This window comes from Neovison vison, chromosome 14 (genome assembly GCF_020171115.1).
Source record: "Neovison vison isolate M4711 chromosome 14, ASM_NN_V1, whole genome shotgun sequence".
NCBI classification, from domain to species: Eukaryota; Metazoa; Chordata; class Mammalia; order Carnivora; family Mustelidae; genus Neogale; species Neogale vison.
The window spans coordinates 494,999-520,566 of record NC_058104.1 but is presented as its reverse complement, the minus strand read 5'-3'; the positions used below and the strand labels follow the sequence as shown (position 1 = coordinate 520,566).

At 54.5% G+C, this 25,568-nt stretch overlaps 1 protein-coding gene across 3 annotated transcripts in view; it reads right to left on the bottom strand.

Annotated features, from left to right (window-relative positions):
- IFT140 (intraflagellar transport 140) overlaps positions 1-25,568 on the bottom strand; it is a 71,595-nt gene that overhangs the window by 45,069 nt on the left and 958 nt on the right. For 2 of the 3 annotated variants that reach the window (XM_044233621.1, XM_044233620.1), the window contains exons 3-14: positions 23,313-23,490; positions 20,613-20,834; positions 16,502-16,623; positions 16,179-16,321; positions 14,472-14,647; positions 13,697-13,788; positions 13,170-13,276; positions 12,367-12,512; positions 8,945-9,148; positions 8,758-8,830; positions 7,114-7,205; positions 270-397 (exon numbers count right to left, since the gene is read on the bottom strand). In XM_044233621.1, coding sequence (XP_044089556.1) covers positions 270-397; positions 7,114-7,205; positions 8,758-8,830; positions 8,945-9,148; positions 12,367-12,512; positions 13,170-13,276; positions 13,697-13,788; positions 14,472-14,647; positions 16,179-16,321; positions 16,502-16,623; positions 20,613-20,834; positions 23,313-23,459 — 1,652 coding nt within the window. In that variant the 5' untranslated portion in view covers positions 23,460-23,490. Of the gene's footprint in view, positions 1-269; positions 398-7,113; positions 7,206-8,757; positions 8,831-8,944; positions 9,149-12,366; positions 12,513-13,169; positions 13,277-13,696; positions 13,789-14,471; positions 14,648-16,178; positions 16,322-16,501; positions 16,624-17,072; positions 17,146-20,612; positions 20,835-23,312; positions 23,491-25,568 lie in introns of those variants that run through there. The other variant, XM_044233622.1, reaches the window with a different exon arrangement.

Genomic DNA, 25,568 nt, shown 5'->3' with positions numbered 1-25,568 from the left:
CAGTGACCTGTGATCCATGCTGACAGTGTGTTGAGAGTGTGCATGATGGGTAGCGTGGTTTAGCAAAAACATAAATTTCTAATTAAGGCATGGGCATTTTTTTGACACAATGTTACTGTGCAGCAGAGATAAACATAACTTTTACATGTACTGGGAAACCAGAAAATTCCTCTAACTCACTTTATGGCCATATTTGCTCTACCACAGTGGTCTGAAACCGAACCCATAGTACCTCCAAGTAGGCCTGTACTTTTAGACAAAAATTGTACCTTCGGGAAAGATCAAAGCTTTTAAAGTGAGCCAGGTCTGTCCCCACAACCAGGAAATTTCCACAGACGTCAAGGAAGCATGGGTTCCCCTCTGCCTCGGAGAACAGTAGGAGCTGTTTCACGGTCCCCTGAGAAAAAGGGAAGATTGAGGATTGAGGAAAGCAGCCTGTGCAGTCTCTCACGTCTGATCTTGAACATTACTCACAGGTGACCCCGTGCACCACACAGACACTGAGTGCTTACTGATGGCCCGGGTGCACCCAGCGCCTTGCAGATTCTAACGCTACGTGGGGAAGATCAGCAGTGTCTGGTGCTCACAGCTGCTAAAACCCTTGGAATTTCCCAGGATAAGGGCCAGAGCAGTGTCTTCTGTTCTGTTACTAAAGGGGACTTTGGGTCTTCGCCCAAGCGCAGGGCAGCTGCCAAAACAATCAACCACCCATCAGATGGTTCAACTCTCGGTCCCACCGCAACCTCCAGGGAGGGGACAGGTCACCCCCCAAGGTTGAATCAATCACCAATGGCCAATGATTTAGTCAATCATGACTACGCAATCAAGCTCCATGAAAACCCAAAAGGACTGGGTTCGGAAAGCTTCCAGGTAGCTAACCACCCGGAGGTGTTGGGGAATGGCTCCTGGGGAGGACTGGGAGCTCTGTACCCTCCCCAGACCTTGCCCTGTGCCCTTCCTCCTTGGACTGTTGATCCATCTCCTTTATCCCATGCCTCAATAAAGCGGTAAATGTGTCCCTGAGCAACGTGAGCCACTCTGGCCCACTGGAAGAACCCAAGGAGGAGGGACCTTCCGCTCTGCAGGCTGGATCAGAAGCACAGGACTGGGGACTGGCATCTGGGGAGGGGGTGGGGGCGGTCAGTAGGGCTGAGCCCCTCACCTGTGGGGCTGATGCTGTCTCTGGGTGGACAGTGTCACAACTGAGGGGAATTCTGGGAATGCTGTGGTATCTGGGGAGCCCTGTCCCCCACCACCCGGAACCGGCTCTGGGAACCTATGAGACTCCCTCCGTATGTACCTGCCATTCACCTACTCACCAGTCCCCAACCACGGCCTCTGCCCTCTGCTCTGGCCTCCGCCCGGCTCCAGGTCTCTACACCTCACTGGTGGCCCCCCTAACTGACCTCACTGTGGGCCAGCATCCCCAGGCTTCCCCACTACACAGACACAAAAGTTATCTTCTAGGAGAAGATCACACAAAACCAAGAAACAAGCCAGAATGCTTGTGACCGTCACTCCAGGCTTCGCGACCCCCGCTGTCTTCGAGGCGAGGGCCTTCAGTCCAGCCCGGTGGCCCTCCTGCCTCATCTCCCACCACCTCCGCTTCCACCAGCGCCAGCCCCGTAAGGGAGCCCCCCCAGGGGGTGCCCAACCGTCACTGCCCGAAAAGGCATCAAACTCTGGGGATGAGTGGAGCTCTACCGCCCTTGCCTGGACAGAAGTCCCGTTAGACGGCTGGAAGGTGCACAGCGGCCGTCTAGCATCGTCTCAGTGGAGCAGCAACAACCGTGGTTTGTGTGTCTATGTCCTCAGGAGTGCCCTGCTCTGGAGAAGGGTCTGGAGACATGCGGTCCGGGCTCCCAAAACCCGAGAGTTACCGTTCGCTGCCGCACACATGCTGAACGGTTCAGTCAAAAAATTAACAAGACTTAACTCCAGGCCACTTGTTATCAGAGGCCCTCATGGCCAGACAACCAGGATGCTCGGCCGCCACCATATTTCCCAGCAGGCAGCTCTTCCTTTCCGAGTAGGTCTGTCCTGCTTTCTCAGCGTGTTCATATCCCGGCGAAAAGTAATAAAAGGAAACCTCATTTAAAATGAAAGAAGGTGGCCAGCAGGGGGCTATCTCGGCACCGCCATTCCCGGCCAGTTACAGACCTAACAGGAGGAAGGAAGCTTATCCTCCTGCCCCAGCAACAGCCCAGCCAGCGAGAAGCCACCATTCTTGGAAGTCCGGTGCACGCCAATGGACTTGTCGTTTACAACCGCCTCCCAGCTTCCCACGCCCCTCCTTGGGTTTCCAGGTTTGCTTGGTTAATTGTCCCTATTGGATGAGCCACTGTCCTCTTTCTTTTTTCCTTTTTCTTTTTTTTTTCAGTGTCCTTCTAAGCAAAGTCCTCAACTCATATTGGCAGACTCCGCAGTGCACCTCCCATCAAGATTCAAACGATCTCGCAAAATTTTTCCCCAAAAGAACACCCTACAAATAAGGCCTGGCCTTCAAGACATCAGACCCCTAACAGATTACACAGCTCAGGGACTAATTATCCCCTGCACTAGGCCCTGTAAGATGCCTGTTTGGCCTCTGAGAAAAATCCGTGGCTGGGGACGGAGGTCTGCTGAGGGTCTGTGAATCCGTGTGGAATCCTCAGCACAGCGGACCCCTGCTGCGCAGCTTCAGTGCTCCAGTTGGTAGGCACGGCCAGCAGTGTCCTGGTGTCTCTGCCAGCACCCCTCTTTTCACAAAGCTGGAAAGCCGATCTGGAAGACAGCTTTTTGCAGACTCTAGGTTGTGACAACGGGTGGAAGATTGTTCCCGCTGCACAAACCTGCACACGGGATACAACACGCACCCGTTCAGACTTCCGCCCTCAAAGAGACGAGTCTCCGGAGAAAACGTGTAGCGTGCTTAACCTCGGGCGTGGGGCTTTGCGCACCTGATCTCAGAACAAGGGTCACATCCGGACGCAAACGTAACTCCTCAGGACTGCTGAGCGCTGCCAGATCACCCCGGGCTCCCCAGAACAATTTACGGGCAACTCCTCTACCCCATGCTCATTTTCACAGCTTCTGATGATTTGTATTTGAAGGAAGACAATGGTTAAGTACCGTGCTGGGTCTGCTGGCGCCACTCCCTGTGAGGACATCGAGGCAGCACCTCCTTGCCAGTGACCGCTGCCCAAAAGGCCACTGCGCACCCGTATTGGAGCTTGCACGTCAGCCGGGGCAAAGCTGAACGCATTTATACTGGCCATCGTAGGCCTCTGGGGTAGCCCACGATTATTAAGGAATATTAAGGGGATATTAAGGAATCAACAAGGTTTCCTTAGCTTCAAAGGGGATAAAATTTAAGATGACTCCTATATCCAAAATTTATTAGATGCCATACTTTATTTTTTTTGAGAGACAGAGAGCACGGAGAGGGGCAGAGGGAGAGAGGGAATCTTTAAGCAGACTCTGTGCTAAGTGCAGAGCTCAGCATGGGGCTTGATCCCTCCACCCTGAGATCATGACCTGAACCGAGGTCATAGAGTTGGAAGCCTCACAGACTGCGCCAGCCAGGTGCCCTCGAGGCTGCACTTTTGCCAGCGGCTCTGGCCATTAAGGTTCCTGGGCATTCAGGACTTGACTCTCTGGAGGCCAAAGAAAACCACAGTACTGATATTTCCACCAAAAATGCTGCTGTCATGGAGACTGATAGCTAGACCACTGTCATTTTCCAAAGGGATATTCTTTCAAATGACAATTTAGAAAAACTGACCAAGAGATACCCAACAGTTGGCCCCAGAAAAGAAAGACAATGGCAGAAATCTAACAACTGTGAACTTAATAAGAAGAGAATTGTTGTTTGGACCGAGTTATAATCTGGGCGCACCAGAAATGCCAACATCCCACTATTTACCACCCTGTGTGTGTTAAAACCACTGGTTTACTGACAAAATGATAGTGTTCATGAACAAACATGGCCACGGAAATATTAATGAGGCCACAAGTGCCAACCTCACTTGTCCCACCTGTCAAAAGTATAATCCAGAGAAACCTATTGATACAAATGCATTTCATAGGGGCACCTGGGTGGCTCAGTGGGTTAAGTCTCTGCCTTTGGCTCAGGTCATGATCTCAGGATCCTGGGGTCGAGTCCCGCATCGGGCTCTCTGCTCAGCAGGGAGCCTGCTTCCTCCTCTCTCTCTCTGCCTGCCTCTCTGCCTACTTGTGATCTCTGTCAAATAAATAAATAAAATCTTAAAAAAAAAAAAAAAAGAACTACCATCCAAAGTCATGGTGTCTGAATTCACGACTTTCTATCTGTATAACTGAGAATGCGTCTGGTTCCAGAGTTGTCTTGAAATAACAGTACGGTTTTAAGACGTCTTGGAAGTTCTGTTGTTTTGCGCAGAGTTTGCCATCTACTGCTTCCTTTTAACACCTGCACTGGTCCCGGCAAACGTGCTCAGCTCTCCTGGTGCGCTCTGGCAGCCGTCGCTCTGCTCTCCTGGCTGCTGCAGGCATACACGACTCCGGGCTTGATTCACAGACAGACCCTTTCTCACTTACGTTGCCTATACTAGAGTAAGCGTTGGGAAATATTTCGGTTGGCTACCCTTACACCTGGCTCTGGTCCATCACACAATTATCATGTTACTTACTGTTCTATGCCATTATTTTAAGGTTTGTATTTTGTTATCTCTTCAAACTTTAAAATAAAAATGACGTCCGCAACAAGGAGATGCTCTCTAAGGCTTGCAGCATTGGAAAGAAACACATTTTCAGTTGGACCACCTGAGATTTTTCTCTCTCCTAACCCTCGTTGTTACTCGAATCTGGCCCTAAGTGGTCTGGATCAAGTTATGCGCTTCGCCTAAGAAGCAGGACATGACAACATGGAAGAGTCCTTTCCGGCACTGAGGGACAACGCCACTAAGTATGGAAAACCTGATTTATCAGTGATGCTTTCAAAGAATGATCTCCATCAAAAAGGGGAAATGGGAAACTTAACAAAGAGAAACCTCATTTAGAAAGCAGAGCCAGGAGGCCAGCAGGGGGCACGCTCAGCACCACCAGGCCTGGCTGGGCACCAACCCAGCAGGCAGAGACCCCCTGCCATGCAAGTGGGCGCAGCGGCTGGACCTCTGGCCCATCAGGGGTTTGAGCTGCGCTGTCCATTCACACGCTCACTTGCAGACGTTCTTTCTGGATACAGTGCAGGACTGTGAAGGTAGTTCTCTTCCCTGTGATTTTTCTTTCCTCCAGTTTTGTTGTCGTCAGAGTGCAATACAGACTATAAGGAACGGATGAAACGTGCACTCCCCGGCTGCGCTGTCTGTAGAGTCCAGTCACCAGGTTTTCGGGAGTCCAGTTCCACATGGAGTTTTGACTGCACGGGGGTCGGCACCCCCCTTGTTCAAGGCTCACCGGTGCTCTCCCAGCAGGAGGAAGGAAGGGGTGCTCCTCCCCCAGCAGCAGCCCAGCCGGCGAGAAGCCAGTAGGCCTGCAGCACCCAGCTCGCTCCGGTGGACCTTCCGTTCACAGCAGCCCATACGCCCCCACAGAAGAGTGCCTCTCCTGGGTCCCGCAGGCTTGGGGTGATTTTGCTGTAGCTTGCTGGGAAGTGGTCCCCTGGGGGAAGGTGTGGTGGGGGGCAGCGGGGGTAGGCTACTGGGCCCTGGAGGTTCTCGACCTATTGGAGGTGGGAGTAGCTCGCTTGTCCCAGACTGCAATTCTCCCCTACTCCCGGATAAACCCACTGCTGCTGGTACAATAACTGGCAGCTTCCCACTTAAGGTTCACGGCCGCTTCCCCGGGGCTTGTCCGCCCCCTGACCCTTCAGGGCCTGTAGGTTGCCTTGCTCACAGAGATGCGCCCTTCTTGGGTCATTAACACGGCCCCTCCCGGCCTTGGGGATATGTCCCCAGCAGAAGTCCCCGAAAAGTGTCAGCAGCAGCGGGCTTCAGCCTCCTTCCCTCCAGCTCCCCTCCCACCACCAGTAGGCCAAGGACCAGCAGCCTAGCCCCCTGCCCCCCAGCGCCTTCCCCCAGGGGGCCGCTTCCCCACGTGAGGCCTCTACTCCAGGGCCTCCCCAAGTCGCACCTCCCACCCATTGTGAGGCCCACCAGGAAGAACCCCACGGAGGGACAACGACAAGGGGTGTGTGTACGGCAGCCTCCAGAAACCGAACGCTGGATCCTAGCAAACAACTCAGGGACAGACAAAGCAGGGCATAGAGAGCTGAAACCAGGGCTGTGAAGGTCTTCCCGACCTTGACACAGAGCACTGCTGCATGTACCGGGTTGGGTGGTGGCCAAGAGCTACAGCCACCTACAACTTGTGACTGTGACCTTATTTGGGAAAGAGGTCTTGGAGGATGTAACTAAGGTTCTCAAGGGGAGATCATTCTGGATGAGGACGGCCCTAAATGCAGGGACAAGTGTCCTTAGGGTACAGAAAACCAGACACACACCCAAGGAGCACGCAGGGTTAGCGCAGAGGCAAAGACAGAGCGATGACCAGAGGCTGGAGAGCCTGAGACGGATGCGCCCTCAAAACCTCAGGAGCCAGCCCTGCCCACACCTGGATTTTGCACTTCTGATCTCCTAAACCGTGAGAATATAAATTTGTATTGCTTGAAGTCCCCCATCTGTGGTACTTCGTTACGGCAGGCTCAGGAAAGTAATGCTGCTCGTCAGCTCCCCAATTGCTGCAGGGTCAGGGATGCTGGCTGGCGGGGGCCTCCCGCTCCATGCCACCAGGGGAGGGAGGCTGCGTTCGAGCCGGTCACCTGCAAGGCCCACGCTCCTCCCCCACCCGGGCTCACCCTCAGACTCGTGCAGGGAAAGGCCTGTCCTGAGCTCATGGACACTGGGGATGGGCATTGACTCCAGCAAACACGCCTCCCCTCTTCCAACCGGAGCACACAGCACCCAGTGATCGTCCTCCTCACTGTGCAAGGGCTGGCCGCCTCCCGACCTTGCAGGGGCCGGCAGCCGGTGCACCCGCTGACCCAGAGCCCCAGGGGACCAGCAAGCAGCTGGCGGGGGGCTGTAAGTCAGTAAGCGGCTCTGGCTCAGTTCAGAGACGGCCTTTAGGGCTCTTCTCTCCAAGCCTGCGATTTACCTGCCAGGTTCGAACTTGAACTCGGTTTGGCTCCACGGTGTACACATTGTCCTCATACATGGCTAACACGGGAGACTCGCACAGGAAGGTTCCTAGGATGAGAGAGAAACGTGATGTGGCAGCGGCCCGTCTCTCCATGTGTGCTCAGATGGTGTCGTGAGGGCTGCGTTTCCTGGGTCCCATAGATGAGGAGAGCGAGGCCCCAAGGCGCGCAGGCCCGGGGCAGGTAGAGGGATGCGGCCCCAGGCTCCCTGGCCCCCTGGCCCGGTCATGAGCCGCCTCTCCCATCTGACTAGCACTGCATGTGTGGTCTGGGGCAGCACAGGTTTTTAGGGGGGCCTCTGGAGGCCACCAGCCCTAGCCTCTGTCCCTAGATGGGTTCTTATCCAGCCAGGGAGACAATCACACACACGACAGGAAGCACCCTAGCACTCGCTGTGCTGTCCTACTGAGGGGACAAGAATTTCAGCCTGGCCCTGGGGGTCCACACTGGGTGAGGAAACATTAATCATGGGCATAATACATGGCAGAGCAAGAAACATGGGACAAGAAAACTTTAGGCAATGAAGTGTTAGAGGATAAAAGGAGGGACGATGGGGCGATGGGTGACCACCAGGAGAAACAGCCCCCGGGAGGCAAGGGGTTCTCCGACAAAGCCACAATGGGAGCCCTTCAGGGCACATGATGACTGGGCCTGCAGAGTCAGTGTGGGAAAACAGAAGAACTGTACAGAAGGACTGCTGGCGAGGGCGTGTCCAGGGGGTCGTTACAGTAAGCTGCATGAGACCCCCGGAGCTATCAGGCTCTGGTCCCTGGAACCTGTGAATGCTAGTATATGGCCAAAGACGGGCAGGTCTTGAGATGGGGGATTGTCCTGGATTACTCAGGCCCTAAATGCAATCGTGAGTGCTCCTTTAAGAGGGAGGTGGACAAGACAGGAACAAGGTGATAGGGAGGTAGATACCAGAACAATGCAACCTGGCCAAGGATGGCTGGCAGCCACTGCACACAGAGAGAGGCAAGGGACAGGCTTCCCAGAGCTTAGGAGGCAGAGCGGCCTGTCGAAGCCTTGATCTGGCCTAGGAAACCAGAGTGTGGACTTCTGACCTCTACAGCTGTGAGACAGCAAACATCTGTCCGGTTTGTGGCCACTGATCCAGCAGCCCCCAGTCACTCCCACAGGCGTGTGCTGAAGAGTGAGGGTCACGGTGGCCCACTGGGACGGGAGACGGAGGTTGACAGGGCACCTCTAGAGATCTGTCCTCAAACTTCCAGACAGAGGCTGGCCTTGGTCAAGATGCCGTGGGGTTCACTGCTCTGCCTGGCCTCGAACCAGTTCAGAAGCTGGGTGTGTACCAGCCCCCTTCCCTGAAAACTACTGTGGAGGGTTAATGCCCCTTTAGCCTTATTTCCCAGCTGTTTCATTGTCCCAGCACCCGGGAGGGCTTCTCAGCCACCTTAGCTGGCCCCAGTAGGGTGATGCCCAGCGGCACGAGGCCGGAGCACAGGCATAAGGACTGACACAAGGCGCTCCTGGTGCCCCTGTGCCAGGCCCCTGCCCCCACCGCAGGCACCAACACCCCTGCAAATGGTCAGAAGACAAAACAGGTGCTGTGAGCCCCTCCCGGGGGATAAGACTCCCACCTGCAGTCCGTAACGTGGTTCCAGAAGGCTCGAAGACCACCACCTGTTTCCCATTCCAGACAGCAATGGCATCCTTAAAGGAATCATAGAAATTAAGAAGCAACCTGCCGCGTGCCCCCCTTACCACCCGAACGACCCAGACAACCGGCCAGGCCTTTTGTCAAGCCCAGGCCACCCTCACAGTCACCTTGGTGGCGAACGCCCCGCTGACGTGCGTGTCTGTGCGCAGGCTGTGCGTCACCCCCGTGGACAGGAAGGACACGCTGAGTAAGCTTGGGGACATCTGCACCACGGCCACTTGCTGGTGGAAGTGTGAGGACATGGCCTGCTCGCGGAGGATCACCACGGAGCTGATGTTGTTCACAGCCAGGAGGTTCTTCCGGGAGCCCCACTGTGTTCCGCCAGATGCAGAGACAGGAGGAGGAGAGGAGGCAGGGGCAGGCCGGAAAGTGAGATACACACAGGCATCCGTCAGCCACCGTCCTACCGCTGCTCCTTCTCGTTGTGTAAATGGATGTAAAAACTTACAAGCATAAAGTATGCACTTTACCGAAATTCTAAAATACGGACACCCAAGTGGTATGCAACGGGCAGATGCTGATACATCTGCTCTGAGTAGCTGAGATAAAGTTCGGGATGTTTATGTTTTATAAGTGGACAGCAAGTCGACAGGATGTACCGAACTGCCCGGCTCCCCCAGGTGATGTGCAATACCACTTTCATAATTCCACGTCAAACTCCCACATCTATCTCCGTCTGCTCTGGGGTCTCTGACTCCACTCCACGGGTACGTTTAGCCATTCCTGAGTGAGCATGCACTGTTTTACTTGCTATAGGGTCGAGACATATTCTCTATATTCTGGTTTGGGATACAGAAGTGTTCTGATTTCCTACACATTTTTTCCTCAGCCATGTGTCCTCCCAGAAGACTTTATTTTGTTGAATTCTCCAAGGAAAAAAAAAAGTCATTATTTTTACCGGCTGTACACGAGATCCGTACGCTCACTTGGGAAGGAGTAACACGTGTAGCACTGAGGTGTCTCTTAGGGAGCACATACGTGCCATCACGTACCCGCCTCCTCTTTCACGTCCTTTAGGGTAATCTGTGTGGCTCTTCCTATTACTTCAAACCCGAGAAAGCCGTACTTTCTCTGCAGATCTGATGATATTCGGTGCTATTTTTTAGTCACTTATTTGAACTAATTAAGACATGTAATTCACTAGGGGCGCCTGGGTGGCTCAGTGGGTTAAGCTGCTGCCTTCGGCTCAGGTCATGATCTCAGGGTCCTGGGATCGAGTCCCGCATCGGGCTCTCTGCTCAGCAGGGAGCCTGCTTCCCCCTCTCTCTCTCTCTGCCTGCCTCTCCATCTGCTTGTGATTTCTCTCTGTCAAATAAATAAATAAAATCTTTAAAAAAAAAAAGATATGTAACTCACTAACTCGTCCAGAACTGAGATACAGAGCTAAATGTGCCCCCCACAGTGCTCTCTGGTGCCCTCAATGATTTCCCAGGTACGGCTCCCTTTTACGACTCCTTTCAGGACTCGTGGGATTAGGCGGATTCGGTCTGGGCGGGTTACACACAGCAGGTCTGAGAGAGCCTCCTGGACAGCAGGGCAGAGGCCTGAACAGACAGAACTGGGGGAAAGTACGAGGAAACAGCCATCTAGTGCTCTGGAAGTCAGGCGTGAGGCAAATGAAGCAACACTTACCCAGGAAAACCTGCTAAATCTGGTAAGAACAGCAGTGCCCGTGGCACCGGAGCCTCTAGGCCCCTGCCTCCAGCCTCCCAACTCAGCCTGCAGGAGCTCCCCCTGGGCAGGCGTGGCCAAGAGCTCAGCTCCCTGTCCAGCACCCAGCTGGGGGTACAGCCTCTCACTCCCCCAACTCCACGTTGCAAGGGTGGGGTCCCTCAGCCTCATGCGGCGCCCAAGAACGCCGGGCCCCCACGCCCAGGCCCCCGCCGGCTCATGCTACACAGGCTCTGAGAGGCGGCCACCACTCCGAAGCTCTGGAGCAGTAATTCAGACCTTTTCTCCCAAGGGTTGAAGCAGTCCATAGGAAGAGAGAGCTCTGACGGGCTCCCCAAAGGAAGTGACTTCGTTTGAAACACAATGTGGGTAAGTCCAAGCCTAAGGATGCTCTGGAAGAGAGTGGGGCTCTTGAAGAGAGCGTCAGGAGGAGGCGGAAGCTTTCTGAGAGCTATAAGCTCAACGGCAGGCCCGACCATGGACCAGAGGGAACTGGAGAAGGACATACCTAGTTGGAGCCTTTCCGCGTCAAAACAAACCTTAAACACCGAGCTCTAAGACCACACTTGTCCAAATCTGACAGGACTGGACTGTGGGGGCAAGCAAATCCCCAGGTCACTGCAGAAAACAACAGGGCCATCGAGCTGGGGGAGGCTGACCCACAGAGGCAGAAAGCTCACCAGGTCAGAGAGAAGACAGTCAGGGAGCCCCGGAGCCACTGCTGCCCCCGGGGACCACCCACATGCCCAAGGCCGGCCCTCTGAGAAGTGATGTCAGAGGCTTCCCACCACAGGGGAGAGAGACGCCACTGCAGTGCTCCAGCCGGTCAGTAAGCACATAAGCCAACAAGGCCACAAGCCCTAGAGACGAGGGCAGCAAGAGGGTCACTATCACAGACTTGACACAATTTTTTACCTCAAGTGTCTGGTTTGCAACAAAAAAATCAGAGCCAGGGAAAACAGGAGAGTATGATATAAACTCAGGAGGAGAAATCAAGTCAGAGAAATGGCCCAGAAGGCCGAGATGTCAGAGCCAACAGTTGAAGCCTTCACAGTAGCCACTACAAACACGTTCAAAGGAAGGAACAGAAGGTGTGACACAGTAACTCCCCAAATACAGACCATCACCGGCGAGACAGAATTTATAGATAAAAAAGCATATGCTCAAGAGAAATGACATCATACGTCCACACAGAAACGTGTGGCCAAATGTTCACAGCAGCAGGGTTCACAAAAGTCCAAATGTGGAAACAACCCAAGCATCCGTGGACAGAGGGCAGGACAGCGGAGGGTGGCCAGCCCCTACCCCGGGAGCGGCTCTGCCGCAAAAGCAAGGCAGTGTTGTCAGGCGTGGCCACACGGGTGGAAAACACGATGTCAGGGATGGAGGCCAGACACAGAAAGCTACAGGTTTACGCTTCCATCTCTACAATGTGCCCACAGCAGGCAAATCCACAGAGACAGAAAGTAGAGGAGCGTCTGTGCAGAGGAGCGGGGAGCGGAGCAACTGCGGACATGCACAGGCCCTCGTTCCGGGTGCGGACAGTGGTCTAAGAGGTTGGTGATGGGTGCAAAACCATGACTGTACAAAAGAAACACTGGTTTGCTACAGATCTCGATAAAGCTGCTCTTGTGGTAGACAGAGAGGGGCCAGAGATAAAGGGATGGGTACGTACACGCCCACAATCCCAGACCCGCAAGTCTGAAAGCCCAAAGGCCTTTCGAACTATGTTATTGTTATTTGTGTATAGTCTTGCTGCATACCTGACAGAAATTGACAAAAACAGGTCAAAGCTCATCACTTCCTCCACTTTTGTAGGGCAGAGGGTGAGAGCGCCCAGTACCCTGGTGGCTCGTACCTTTATCTGTGTGATGTTGCCTTCAAGCTCAGTGGGGGTCTGAAGTGTCCACCTGTCCTTGCCCTCTGCCTCTCGGCTGCTCTGAAGGCCTGGCAGTTTTCTCCACATGGCTACTCGCCCTTTATCGGTCCCCGCTGCCAGAAGACCTAGGGGTAAAAACAAGGATCCCAGGACTTAAGTTGAAGGGTTAAAAACAGTAGGAATCTCTTCCCTGACCGTGACTCTCAAATATCTGGGCATCAGCTTTCCGCCCAGGGGCCTCCAACTCCATATCTGCTCCCACCTGGGCAGACAGCGAGTGTGCGTGTGCTGGGCGAGTGCGTCTCTCCGTCTCCCATAAGAGCAGAGGCCTGTCTGCCTGTCCAGCGCTGCTTCCCCAGGGCTAGACTGGCACTCAGCTCTCAGCAGGCACAAAATAAACGGTGCTCTGGCTCATCTCCTGTTTCTCTGTCCTCTGTGTGTGTGTGTGTGTGTGTGTGTGTACATGCACGCACACGTCTGCATATAGGCCATACACACGTATTTTTAATGTTCCCATGCTTTCTCGCAGCTTCAGGTGGAACGGAGGTGGGCTGCGCGCAGCCAGCTCGCTCACCCTGTTGAGCAAACCCCTTGGCCTTCACACGTGCAAGCAAAGCTTTACTGTCACTTTCTCGTCCCCGAGTGACTCTTTCAAGTGACGGACAGTCACCACCAATTCGTCATTCCTTGAAGAGCTGCGGTCGCGTCATCATTTGGAAGCCCCAGAGCGAGGCACGAGGCTGCGTCCCTCCCTCTCCCGCGCCAGCTCCGAGAAGGCTCACCCTTGGCTTTACAGTAAGAAACACAGTTTATATTTTCAGCTTTTTCGAAACCGGACTTCTCCTCTGGACTCAGCACGTAATTCTCTCCACCTTCTAAGTCCCAGAATCTACAATGAAAGGAAGAAGGCTCCCTTCAGGGGCTGCGTCCGTGCGCTGCCCTTGGCCCCGAGGGTCATGAAGGGACTCCGACCACACGCAGTGACATGGGGCACCCCCACACAGGACATGGGACTGAAGCAGCTGGAAAAGCAGACACACCACAACATGATTCCGCTGACGCCAAGCTCAGAACACCAGGCAGAGACTCCGCAGGCAGCCATCGGGGCATCGAGGAGCCCGCCCTGAGGGACCGCGTGGGTGTGGGGCAGGTGGGCTGTTGCTTTTCCCTCCCAGAGCCCGCTACACGGGCGTGTCCAGTACGGACATTCGTCATGATCTCTACTTTTCTGCCTGTACATCACCCTCCAATAAGAACACTGCTCCAGAGAGACTGAGTCCAATCGTCAGTGCTGCGGGGCCGCTCTTACCTGAGAACGGGCTCCCCCACGGCAGTCACAAGCACGCTGCCTTCAATCAGGGCGATGTCTGCCCGGTGACCTGTCTTCCCACTCAACTTGACCTAGTAACGAGAAACAATCCAGTAGTGGCACGTGGCTGTCACCAGCCCAGGGCCTCTGGTGTGCGGCAGCCTGCGGGGGGCAGAATGCGCCAGCTGGGCAGGTGCGAGTGTGGACATGTGGGCAGGTGGCCGTGACCCTGCAGGGCTGCTCTCTGCTGTGCCTAAATGGCTGATGATGGCTGCCGCATGCATGGCACCCGGTGTGTGCATTTCTAGACTGACCGGTTCAGCCCTGACCACACACTGTCGAGCAGCTGTCAGGAGCCTGTTCTGCAGACAGCAGACCTGCCAGGGGCCCCCCAGCCGGTGAGTGGCTCAAGGGAATCCAAGTCCAGGTCCAGGTGACTCAGGGACTCTATCTGCCACTACTGTGCCAGGCGTGGGTGTGTGACCGGGTAAACACCGGCTTACAAAAACTCAGCTCTGTCGTCTCCAAGAGCATCTCCAGAGGAAGTTCAGAATTCTGAGTCGTACTGGGTGGACAGGCTGTAAAAGCTTGCCGGGCGAGGGGGTGCAGCCCTGAGTGAGCCCACACTCTCCCGCCCCATCCGATGACACCTGCAAAGCTCCTGGGAACCGAGTCATGGAGGCAATGCTAAGGGACAGCTCTGGCGGCGTGGGGAAGTCAGGTGAGGCCTGGGCCGGGCCGCAACCTGCCGCCTGCCGCCTGCCGTGCCACCTACCTTCATCACTTCCTCTGCTTCGCCCTCGGGCCTCACCGCGTACAGGGACAGCAGCAGGTTCTGCGTGACCACCACTAGGGCCTCCTTTTTCTCGATGTAGAAGAGAGTCTGGACAGAGCTTTCTGTGGAAGCCACCTGGGTGGTCTTGCCTTTCTCATCCACGTAGTGCACCGTCCCTAAGGGCAAAGGGGTCAGTCCAGGCAGCAGCATGGTCGCCAGCAGCCACGCAAATCTACTTAGGGACATTTGCAAAATAAACATTTTGTTATAAACACCTGCACAGAACCTGCCTGTTTAAAAACACCTGCACAGAACCTGCCCAGGCCATCTCTGACATAAGCTCCACCTTTCCAGCCACACTGGCCTACCTGTTCACGCCGCTGTGCTTCCGTGCGAGGCACAGCAACCAGCCGCACACAACAGCCCTGAGCTCTGGCCCTCCTGCAGCCGCTGCTCTGTCCCCTCTGTTACACATGTCCTAGCGGCCCCATTCTCCTGCCTGCACTCTCGGCCTCTGCGGGCACTCGTCCCGGCCCTGCCTGCCAGCCTCTCCTCGCCCTCCAGGTTCCCTTCAGGCCTCTGAGTCCGTGGGGTCTCTCCTGTGAGTGCCCATAAGGAGACGCATTTCTGCTGCTCTCAGGAGCCTCCTCACCCCCCTGGTCTCCTCTCATCTGTTTCCAAGGAATACGTGACTTCCCATTCAATTGGCAGGTTCAAGGTTGTGTAGAGGCCCGTGGTCGACACGACATGACCATGCCGGCACTGCCTCAGATTCAGCGAGCCTCGGTGGCAGGCCCGGCGACACACTCACATGTGCTCACTCAGCTGACACGTCCTGTGAGCTCACAGGCAGAGGTCTGACGAGATGGGGTAATCCGCCCCCGAAGCCCACAGCTGCTGCGGGAGGGACAGGATGGACCCCTCCAGAACCAGGCTTGTCCCCACTGCACACCCATCTGCCAGGCCGCAGCCCACACCATCTTCTCGGTGCCTTGCCAAGGGGCCCTTGCACTAGCATCTTCTTCCCCACGCCACCCAAGGCTCTGTGCCACTCCTGTCCCTGGGGACTGCGGGCAGTCCCCTCCATCAGCTGTCTCTCCCCCTCCAGAAACACACAGTATCTCCATTTTTTAAAATGACAAAGGCCCAGGGGCTTCTAGCCATGGTCTGCTCCCTCGTTCCCATCCAGGGTGAGCGGCGGGGTGGCGCATCCTCCAGGAGTTCAGCACCTTCGAGAGCCTCGCTAGCTTGCTCTTGCTCCCAGCTCAATGCTGGCCCCTGCAGAGGGCTGGCTGGTGCCGTGGGCTGGAGGCAAAGCCCGCGCCCATCCTGCCCTGTCACACTCCCTTCGCAGAGCTCAGCCAAAGAATGACAGAGAAGGGTGCCCCCCGATCGCACAGAGTGGACTGTGGGAGCGTGGCCCCATGCACACTGCCTGGAGGTGCACGTGGGAGCAGCTGAGGGGCACGGCTGGCACAGGACCCCTCGTGGGAGCCCTCCCAACATAAGCACTGCCGATCCAGCTCTAGGGGGACAAAGAGAGGCCCGCCTCTGACCACTGGGTAAGTCACCGCCGAGAGCAACGGACGTGTCACTCTAAAATGGGGCCCCACACAGCCTATTTTATACATCATCTCTTTGTTTAAAAACCTTAGCAGAACCCCTAAAAGGTTTCAAAGTCCTGGAGTCCCCACCTAAGTTTCTCACCATCCATCAAGCTGACAAAGAAGGATAGCCCCTCTTGAGATCGCATTTTCAGGAAACTTCCAAAGCTACTTTTCCTCCAGTTAAACATGTCCAGGGCTCTCTCATCACCGCTCACAGCCGCCTTCGCCAACTGAACGAGGTCCCTTTGAAAGGCAGAGATGACAGGAAGTCAGGATTCCTTACAGGAAGATGTTCCTTCCGGGCAGGCGTGGTCACTACAGACGTGCCCGGGGCAGCTGGGGCTTTGACCCATCAGGAGGATCCGCCCGGGACCAGCCCCCTGGGGATATAGGGACAAGGCCTCCCTTTGAGCTCCTACTTACTCGCCAGGAGGGGGGACCCGGAAGATGCAGTGAGTTAGGGGTTTCCCGTGATCGTGTTTCAGCAGCGGCGTCCCTTGCACTCGACCCCTTTGGTCCAACCTCCACAAGAGCAGGACACCGAGCTGGAAAACCCAACACCGGACGGAGGAGACACATTCTTACAGGGTGACCAGGGAAGGCAAGAGTTATGCTGTGCCACAGATCACACACGGGTTCCTTTTAAACTCAACTACACAACGACAACATGTGCACTGGCAAGTACAAATAATTAAAAAATCTCTCGCAAAGAAACCAGAAGCCGTCCCGTGTGCCCTTTGGCCTGAGACAACAATGATCACGAATTGGCTTTTCAAACGTGATTACAGGGGCACCTCTCTGGCTCAGTGGGTTAAGCCTCTGCCTTCAGCTCAGGTCATGATCTCAGGGTCCTGGGATCAAGCCCCGCATCGGGCTGTCTGTTCGGCAGGGAGCCTACTTCCCCCCACCACTGCTTGCCATCTCTCTGTCAAATAAATAAAAATCTTGATTAAAAAAACCCCAAAACATGATTTTAGAATAGATTCAGATTTACCAAAAGTGGCAAGTCATTCAGAGAAGTCCCATTCTCTACCTCGAGCTTCTCCGACTGGCAGGTGGTATGAGCACGGAGCAGCTCTGAGAGTTAACGGGCTCAAATGACAGAGCGTGTTAGCCAGAGTCGTGCTTTGTTCACGTTTAACTCCTCGCTGACGCCTGCTTTCTGTCCCCGGATCCCCTCCAGGTGCCACAGGACATTTGGGTGTCACGTCCCCTCAGGCTCCTCTGGGCTGGGATAGCGTCTCTGCCTCTCCGGCTTTGAGGAGGACCAGTCAGGGATGCTGTGGGACGTCCCTGAGCGGGGACTTGGTTGATGCTCTTCTCGTGACTGGACTGGGCCGTGGGTTTGGGGAGAAGGCCACGGAGCCCACGCGGCCTCATCACAGTGTGGCTTGTCAGGGTGGGTGACGCCGACGTGACTCGCCTGTGCCGCTGCTGCCCCTCCGCTCCCGGCCGAGGTCCTGTCTGTGACCTTGTCCCCTCCTCCTCTCAGCCCCATTCTGGTTGGAAGGAGGTCACCTCCTTGAGCAAGAACCGTCCACATAAATCATTTGGGGGGCCTCAGCACACGAGATTTCTCTTCTCTGAGATTTCTCTGACTTAATTACCATAAATCATAGGGCTACACTACCACTGAGATCATGGCCGTTGACTTTCGACTCTAGGTTACGATCCAGCCCCACTTTGTGTATTTTGATGTCCCAGGTTTGGCCCCTGGTGGGGGGGTCTTCCGTTAGCTCCCGTGTCCCTCTGACACACCCCGTACTGTGGGTTTCATGAGCACTTCCTTTCTTTCTGACGACAGATTCTCTAGGCTCACTGTCCATCCCCGGTTCTAGAATGAGCCATCCCTCCAAGGAGCCCTGGCTGCTGTTACGGGACGAAACCCCAGGAAACCAGCCTCTGGGTGCCAGGTGTACTCTAGGCTCAGCCCTTTACTCACCAGGGTCTCAAATTGTGGGGGCCACCCAGCGCTAGAGGTATGGTGGGGAAATGGCACCCCAGAACCAGTCCGGAGGCCTCTGGCCGGGATATAAGCCAGGCTTTGCTGCAGGCCGCCACCTCTATCCGAGTCCATTTTCAAAGAGGCCCTTTGCTGTGAGGCCCAAGGTGCGCCTCCTGCCCGAGGTCAGTGCACGAAGAAGTGCCCACACTCTCCCTCCTGCCCTTCGCTCCATCAGCAGGGCTTATCCGATGCCTGCAGGCAGGCTGGGGAGTGCCCCTTCAGGATGTGCTGACCAGATACGGACGACCCTGAACAACTCGGGTCTGAACTGCGTGGGTCTGCGTACGTGCGGTTTCTGTGGACGGATCCGGTAGCCTGCCGTAAACGTACTTGCGCCTCCTCGTGACTTTGACACTTTCTTTATCCTAACCTACAAGAACAGTATGTAACACACACAACGTGCAAAACGTGTGTTAATTGACCATGTTATTGGCAAAACTCCTGGTCAACAGTGGGCTATCAGTAGGTAAGTTTTCGGGGAGTCAAAGTCCTATGCGGATTTGTGACTGGGAGGAGCTTGAGGTCTCTAACCCCCAAGTTGTCCGAGAATCAACTGTACTGTTGGCCTTACCAAGCAACGTGCACAATAAATCTCTTAGAAAAGTTACAAGGAGTCAAATGTGTTCTCCCTCCCTCCCTGTGTTTCTAGACAACACCCAGGGGTTAGACTGGAGGCAAACCCTGAGCACTCCCACCACCCTTCAAACTTCATCCAGCACAAGTTTATACAATCAGCCTCAGACGAGGTATCTATAGGCAAGAAACAAGAGACTCATGCAAAGTCAATGTTTCCTGCAAAGTCAACGTTTCCTGTGTGCTACAGTAACACGCTAGGCTCTACACCACTGTAATTGAAAAGAAGTGGATGTTTGGTCATTCAGGCGACCAAACCTACAAATCTTCACCACTGGTTCATGGCTCACAGCTGCTAAAACCTTTGGAATTTCCCAGGATAAGGGCCACAGCAGTGTCTTCTGTTCTGTTACCAAGGGGGACTTTGGATCTTCGCCCAAGTGCGGGGCAGCAGCCAGGACAACCAACCACCTATCAGATGGCTCAACTTAGCCCCCAGCACCTAGGGGTGCTGCCTTGTGAATAGGGAGACACGGGAGAAAGAGATGGCTGTGGCAGAAGGGGCACACTACAAGGAGATGTGTGTCCACTGGCACACATCTTGGTCTAGACATCTGGAAGCCAGCTGTCCTCCTGTCCCGGGGACCATGGGACACTCCCAACGGCTTCAGATTAAGTGTCCCTTCTTACTTCCGATAGTCTGGGTTGGCTTCACCGGTAACCAAGCCCACCCTAACCAAAACAGTCTCTGGCGGGAGACAGAAGACCGTTGGCCAATGCTGGTAAGGACGGCTCTCAGCGGCACAGCAGCACGAAGGCTTACTCATTCCGTACTTGTTTCCCTACTTGAGCCCGTTATTCAATCAGACCAGCACTACTGTAGGTTTTCTTGGAAGGATCAAGATTTCTGTCCTTAAATATGTTGACTGGGAAAGCTTTGACAGTACAGATCTGGGTTTCCTTGAATGCCTGGGGAATCTGTTTTGTTAGTTGTTTCTTAATATACTCAAAAGGACGATGAGAGTTGATGATTGGGAGTTCCTCTGTTCCTACAAGGGATCTGCCAATCCCTTCCATGGCAGGGAGAGTGGAAAGATCACTGAGGAACTAGAAGTCTGAGGGCAGCGCAATGTCATTAGGTAGAAACTGAATTGAGAAACAAGAAAAATCTATGGGCACCTGGGGGCCTCAGTCTGTTAAGCGTCTGTCTTCGGATCAGGTCATGATCTCAGGGTCCCGCTCAGCAGGGCGTCCACTTCTCCCTCTCCCTCTGCCCCTCCCTCCACTTGCGTACTCTCTCTTTCACCCGCTCACGCTCTCTGTATCTCAGATAAATAAAATCTAAAAAAAAAAAAAAATAAGAAAAATCTAGAAGAAAGGGAAACAAATCAACACCAAAATGGGCAAGTGATTTGATCAGAAAAGGATACATAATTGGCCCCTCTAAGTAACAGTTCCCTTTAATAGCAAGAGAAGTGCTAAGTAGAACACTGCCAACACGCCACTTTTCTCAGCAAAATTCTGAATTTGGATCCAGCTGTCGGGGTTTGGGGCGGGCTGGCGTGTTGGCGGGGGCCGGCACCAGCCCCACGGAGGGAGGCTTGGGCACCCGCCACAGATGCTCATGCCCTGGGACCCAGGCGCCCCACCTACAAGACCCTCCCCAAACTTTTGCACATGCAGAACAACAGAAGCGCGAAGCTGGCTCCACACCTCTGTCTGTTTAGCCGAAGACTGGAAAGCCCCGAAGCACTTACCAGCAGGGGCTGCTGAAGGACGCGGTGACAGGCTCCCACCCCCCTTCCCGCAACAATAAAATGTCTCCAGATTCTCCCAGAGTCCGCAACTACGTGTTTCTACAACTCTGGTCTTTAACGCCCTTCCCAACATGTACCCCAAAGGGCACTGAGAGGCAAAGGCAGGGATCTGAAGTCAGTGCCCACCAAGTCTGCTCACCCTGTCCCCAGACATGAGGCAGTTCCCGCTGGGGCTCCACTCGAGGACGGTAATGTCGGAGGTGTGTGTGGGGGGCACCGCGTGCTGCTCCCTGTCCTGCTTGTTCAACACCGTCACTTCTCCGGTCTCCCACCCGGCAGCGAGCACCAGGCGCGTCGGGTGCCAGCACAGGCAAGTGACCCGAAAGGACCTCTCCACGTGTGTATCAGGCACGTGCTCGCCCTGCAACAGGCAAGAAGCAAACTCCACATTATGAAGAGAGACAGCGATTCTAGGGACTTCTGGCTAATCACTGACATGGAGATCAGCCAGAAAATAAAAAGAGCCGTTTATTAAAGAAATGTCCTCCTTGGGCGCCTGGGTGGCTCAGTGGGTTAAAGCCTCTGCCTTCGGCTCAGGTCATGATCCCAGGGTCCTGGGATCGAGCCCCACATTGGGCTCTCTGCTCCGCAGGGAGCCTGCTTCCTCCTCTCTCTGCCTGCCTCTCAGCCTACTTGTGATCTCTGTCTGTCAAATAAATAAATAAAATCTTTAAAAAAAAAAAAAAAAAAGAAATGTCCTCCTTGATTTTCAGAGAAACGCCAAGCTTGCTCTCAGTTGCGCTACAAAAACACACAGTTAACACTCAACCGAGCACGCCAGGCAGCTTATCCCAGCGGTCAACCTCATGCTCACAACTGCTTGGTTGCCGGCTAGCATTTTCACGAGTGCCCATATGACTCCATTTACAGAAACAAGCAGTGGGCCAAGAGGTCAAGTTTGCTGACCCCAAGGTTCTCTAAGCAGCCTCTGGGGTGACCCCAAGAGTCTTTTCAGGGTCTGCAAGGCCGAAGTTATTTTCAGCACCCCCTCACCTCCAGACTGTTTCCCGGGAGACTTCATGAAAATGAGGAACTGTGCAGAGAGCAGGACATCAGAAAAGGACCTGAGAGCATGCAGATGTCAGTGTGACCCCAGCTGCTTTACTGAAGTGGCAGGGGCGGCAACGGCACTTGCAGAGGGTTAAGGACTGGGAAGGAAAATCTGATTTTCTTCTTGAAGCACGAGGTGTGTCGTGCGCTGAGGAAGGGGTGGAGTGGGCGGAACGTGAGAAGTTGGAGGGGCTTCTACGAAGCTTCCAGTAGGGCTGGAATGGTGCCCCATGAAAAAGGGATGTTGAAGTCCTAGGGTGCTAGGTGGCACAGTCAGTTAAGCGTCCGACTTGGTTTGGGTTCAGGTCATAGATCGAGCCCTGCGTCAGGCTCTGTGGTCAGTGGGGTGTCTGCTTGGGAGTCTCTCTCCCTCCTCCCCTCCTGCCCATGCGCACGTGCTCTCTCTCTAAATTAATCTTAATTTAAAAAAGCACAAAAACATGAAGTCCTATCCTGGTGTCTGTGATACAACCTTATTTGGAAATAGAGTCTCTGCAGATGATCAGGTTAGGAAGAGGCCATTGGAATGGGCCCAAATCCGATGGCTGGCGCCCTTATAACAGGAGGAAAGAGACACGGACACACAGAAGAGGCACATGTGACAACAGAGGCGGTGCAGTGATGCAAGTACAAGCCGAGGACTGCCGAGGATTGCCAGAAGCCGCCAGAAGCCAGAGCCCAGCCTGGCACAGGCCCACCCCAGAGCGCTCAGATACACCATGGCCCCGAGGAGCCCTGATTTCAGACTTCTGACCTCCAGAATGGTGAGAGGATACGTTTCTGTTTTAAGCCACTCGGCCTGTGGCCATGTGTTACAGCAGGCACAGGACACTAGTGGTTTCCCATGGCCCGTGTGGCCAGCAGGAGGCTGGACCAGGGAGCACAGACGGCGCAGTGTGCAGGGGCCGTTTCTGGTTGGAGGTGTGGGTTGATCGTGGAATCGGTTTTACATCCCTAAATATGTCCCCAAACCGAAGTAGGGGGGCTGAATTCGCCACATCACAGGGCTCTTGTAATACAAGAATCTGCACCTTAGGAAGAAGTGATCCATGTAAGACACACACACCACACTGCCCCACGACACGCGCACACCACATACCACACACGTACTGCGTACAACACTCATAGCACCTACCATACACCACACTCACAACACACACACCACACGTGACCCACACACGCTCTGCACACCCATACCAAACGAGCACCAAGTACCACACACCACGCATCACATACCACAGACGTACCACATACCACACTTACAACACACATGCACATAGCACACAGGACACACAGACCCCCGCATATCACACACTCACGCCACACAAGCAAAACATACCACACAGCACACACACACCACATACACAGGACACATGTCACATCCACGCACTCACAACACACACCACAAAGCATACATACTGGACACACATGCACATACCACACACATCACACACGAAACACACAACACATACATCACACATGCACACACAGAACATACCACACATGTACAACCACAGCACACATCTACCCCATACCTCACACACACATGCCACACACATGTGCACATACCACATATCCCCTGTACATGACACACACACCACACATGACACTCACCACACGTACCACACACATGCACACACCACACAAACACAGCATACCCCCTCCACGCACATGACACACGCACCACACACAACACACCACACCCATGCACGAGCACACACATATGAGAACAAAAGGGACACAAGAGCCAGAAGCCCTGAAGTCAGACACGTTGCTTCCCAGGACTCACTTGTTCCAGGTATATGCCCACGCTGCCTCCTGAGGTCGTGCTGACAGAGGCCACCGCCAGGAATGGATGAACGGGGTGCCAGTGGATGTGCGAAGGAGACCCGGCAGAGTCTGGGGCTTCTATTCGGTGGTCAAAATAGAGCGCCATGATGAAACTCAGACCTAGGCAAAGCCGAAACCTGCGGGGAAGAAAAGCAGCCACGTCCTTTTGCTTCTGAACAATGAGAAGAAATGACCACATAGAATTAGGAAAGAAGCATCACAAACCATCCATCGTGACACAGTGCAACTTACAAACAGCCCTAAGACCACGAGGGCAGCTTTACGTGGAAGAGCTAACAGGGAACAAATACACAACTAGAAGCAAGAGACTGGACCTGGGAAGATTCAGGGTGCAATGGAAAAGAAGAAAACGCTGCTGTCAAAACCGTAAGAGGAAGTCCAGCTGCCCAGACCACACGTGTAAATCCCGATTGTCCGTATTCATCATAACGAAGACAACTCCTATTTCTATAGCTGTCCTTCAAGCAAAAATTTCCATCCAAACAGAAACACAACTCTGCTTCACAAAAGCAGACGGGAAAAGCCAGCATTTAGTTTATGATAAAGTGTGAACACCAAGGCTGTCTTCCACGTCCGGCTCTCAGGTTGTAGGAGGCATCAGGATTCCCTCGTTGGAGAATTAAGAAAGCAAAGCCCTGGCAGCTGTGGGGAAGCCAGACTTGATTAGGTTCCGAACTTAACATCTTCCTCTCCCAGAAAAGATGCGCTTATCGCCCCTTGGGTGGGATGGCGAATGACAGGTGGTCACCACTGCCCGCTTCACACCCCATAGTCAGCGCCGGGACGTTGACTGGTAGAGCAGAGTGTTTGTAGATGGGTCTGCTTTCCTTGACAGTCCTCAACGCTAGGCCCGTCAGGATGGCTGTGGTCAGGAAGAGAAAAGAACCGTTGGCAAAGGCGTGGACACCCTGGAACGCTTGTGCACCGCCGGTGGGCGTGTAAACTGTCACGGACACTGCGCGAAACAGTGTGGTGGTTCCTTAAAACTGAAACATAAAATCACCCTGTGATTCGGCAATTCCAGTGCTGGGTCCATCCCTGGAAGACTGAAAGCGGGGGCGTGAGCAGATCCTTGCACACCCGTGCTTGGAGAGACGCTACTCACAGGAGCCAAAAGGTGGAAAGAGCCCAAACGCGCACCAACAGGTGGAATGAGCCAACACGATGCTGTGCACGCTCAGGAGATGCGGTGCTAACCGCCTGGAAACTCCCCCGCGTCACGGCACAGAGGAAAGGGGAAGACACGCTGCGCGGTGACAGACGGACAAATGCAGTGTGTTTCCTCCTGTGGGAAGGATCTGGAATAGTCAGATTCAGAGAAAGAAGTGGAACGGTGGGTACCAGGGCACAGGTTTTAAGACGATGTTCTTTCTGGCACAGAGTGAAGAGCACATATTGGGAGCTACTGGCGAAGCGGCCAGTGGTGGCTGAAGGAGCGGCGGGCACTGGAGTCAGGGGAGCGGCAGGATCCGGAGGCCTCCCATGCGCACGCGCACACACACGCACACACACGCACGTGCACACCACGGAGCGGACACCTACACTGGTCAGCGCCCTGACTCCGGAGCGCAGCATGGACACGAGCTTTCATAAAGTCGTTACAACTGCAAAAAAACCCACATAAACGCCGGGTGTTTATAAACAGCAAAGGAAGGCTTGCGAGTTGAGTTTTCGTGGGCTGCGCCACAGGCTGACATCCTGGGCTGTGAGAAACTCGCGCTCGGATTTTACAAGTTCGCCTCGGGAAGATGCTCCTCTGATAAATCAGGAACGTCCGTGTGTCAGACTGACGGGGAAGGGATTCCTCATTCTTAAAGAAGTCAGGCCAGGTTGGGCTGGTTTTGTTTCTTATTCTCATTTCTCATTTTGTAATGAGCGCGGATGCCAGCTGATCTGGAGGGGCTTTTCCTCGGCCTGGGGTTTTCTCGCAGCTTCTCTCCCCAGCCTCCGACTGACATCACGGCTCGCCCAAAGGGCCCTGACTTCGCCCCGGCACTTGGACTTCATCACCAGTGCGTGGCGGGGTGACTGTCCCCCACCCGCAGCTGCCCCTGCCCCACAGAGCAGGGGCCCCCCCGGCAGTGACCCCAACCCGGGAAGAGGCCCCTGGTGACCTCGGGGACGGTGTTTGTCAATAAGGACGGATGCTCTTGCCGAGCTGCCGATGGGGGAGCCCACTTGCGGACACCGTTCG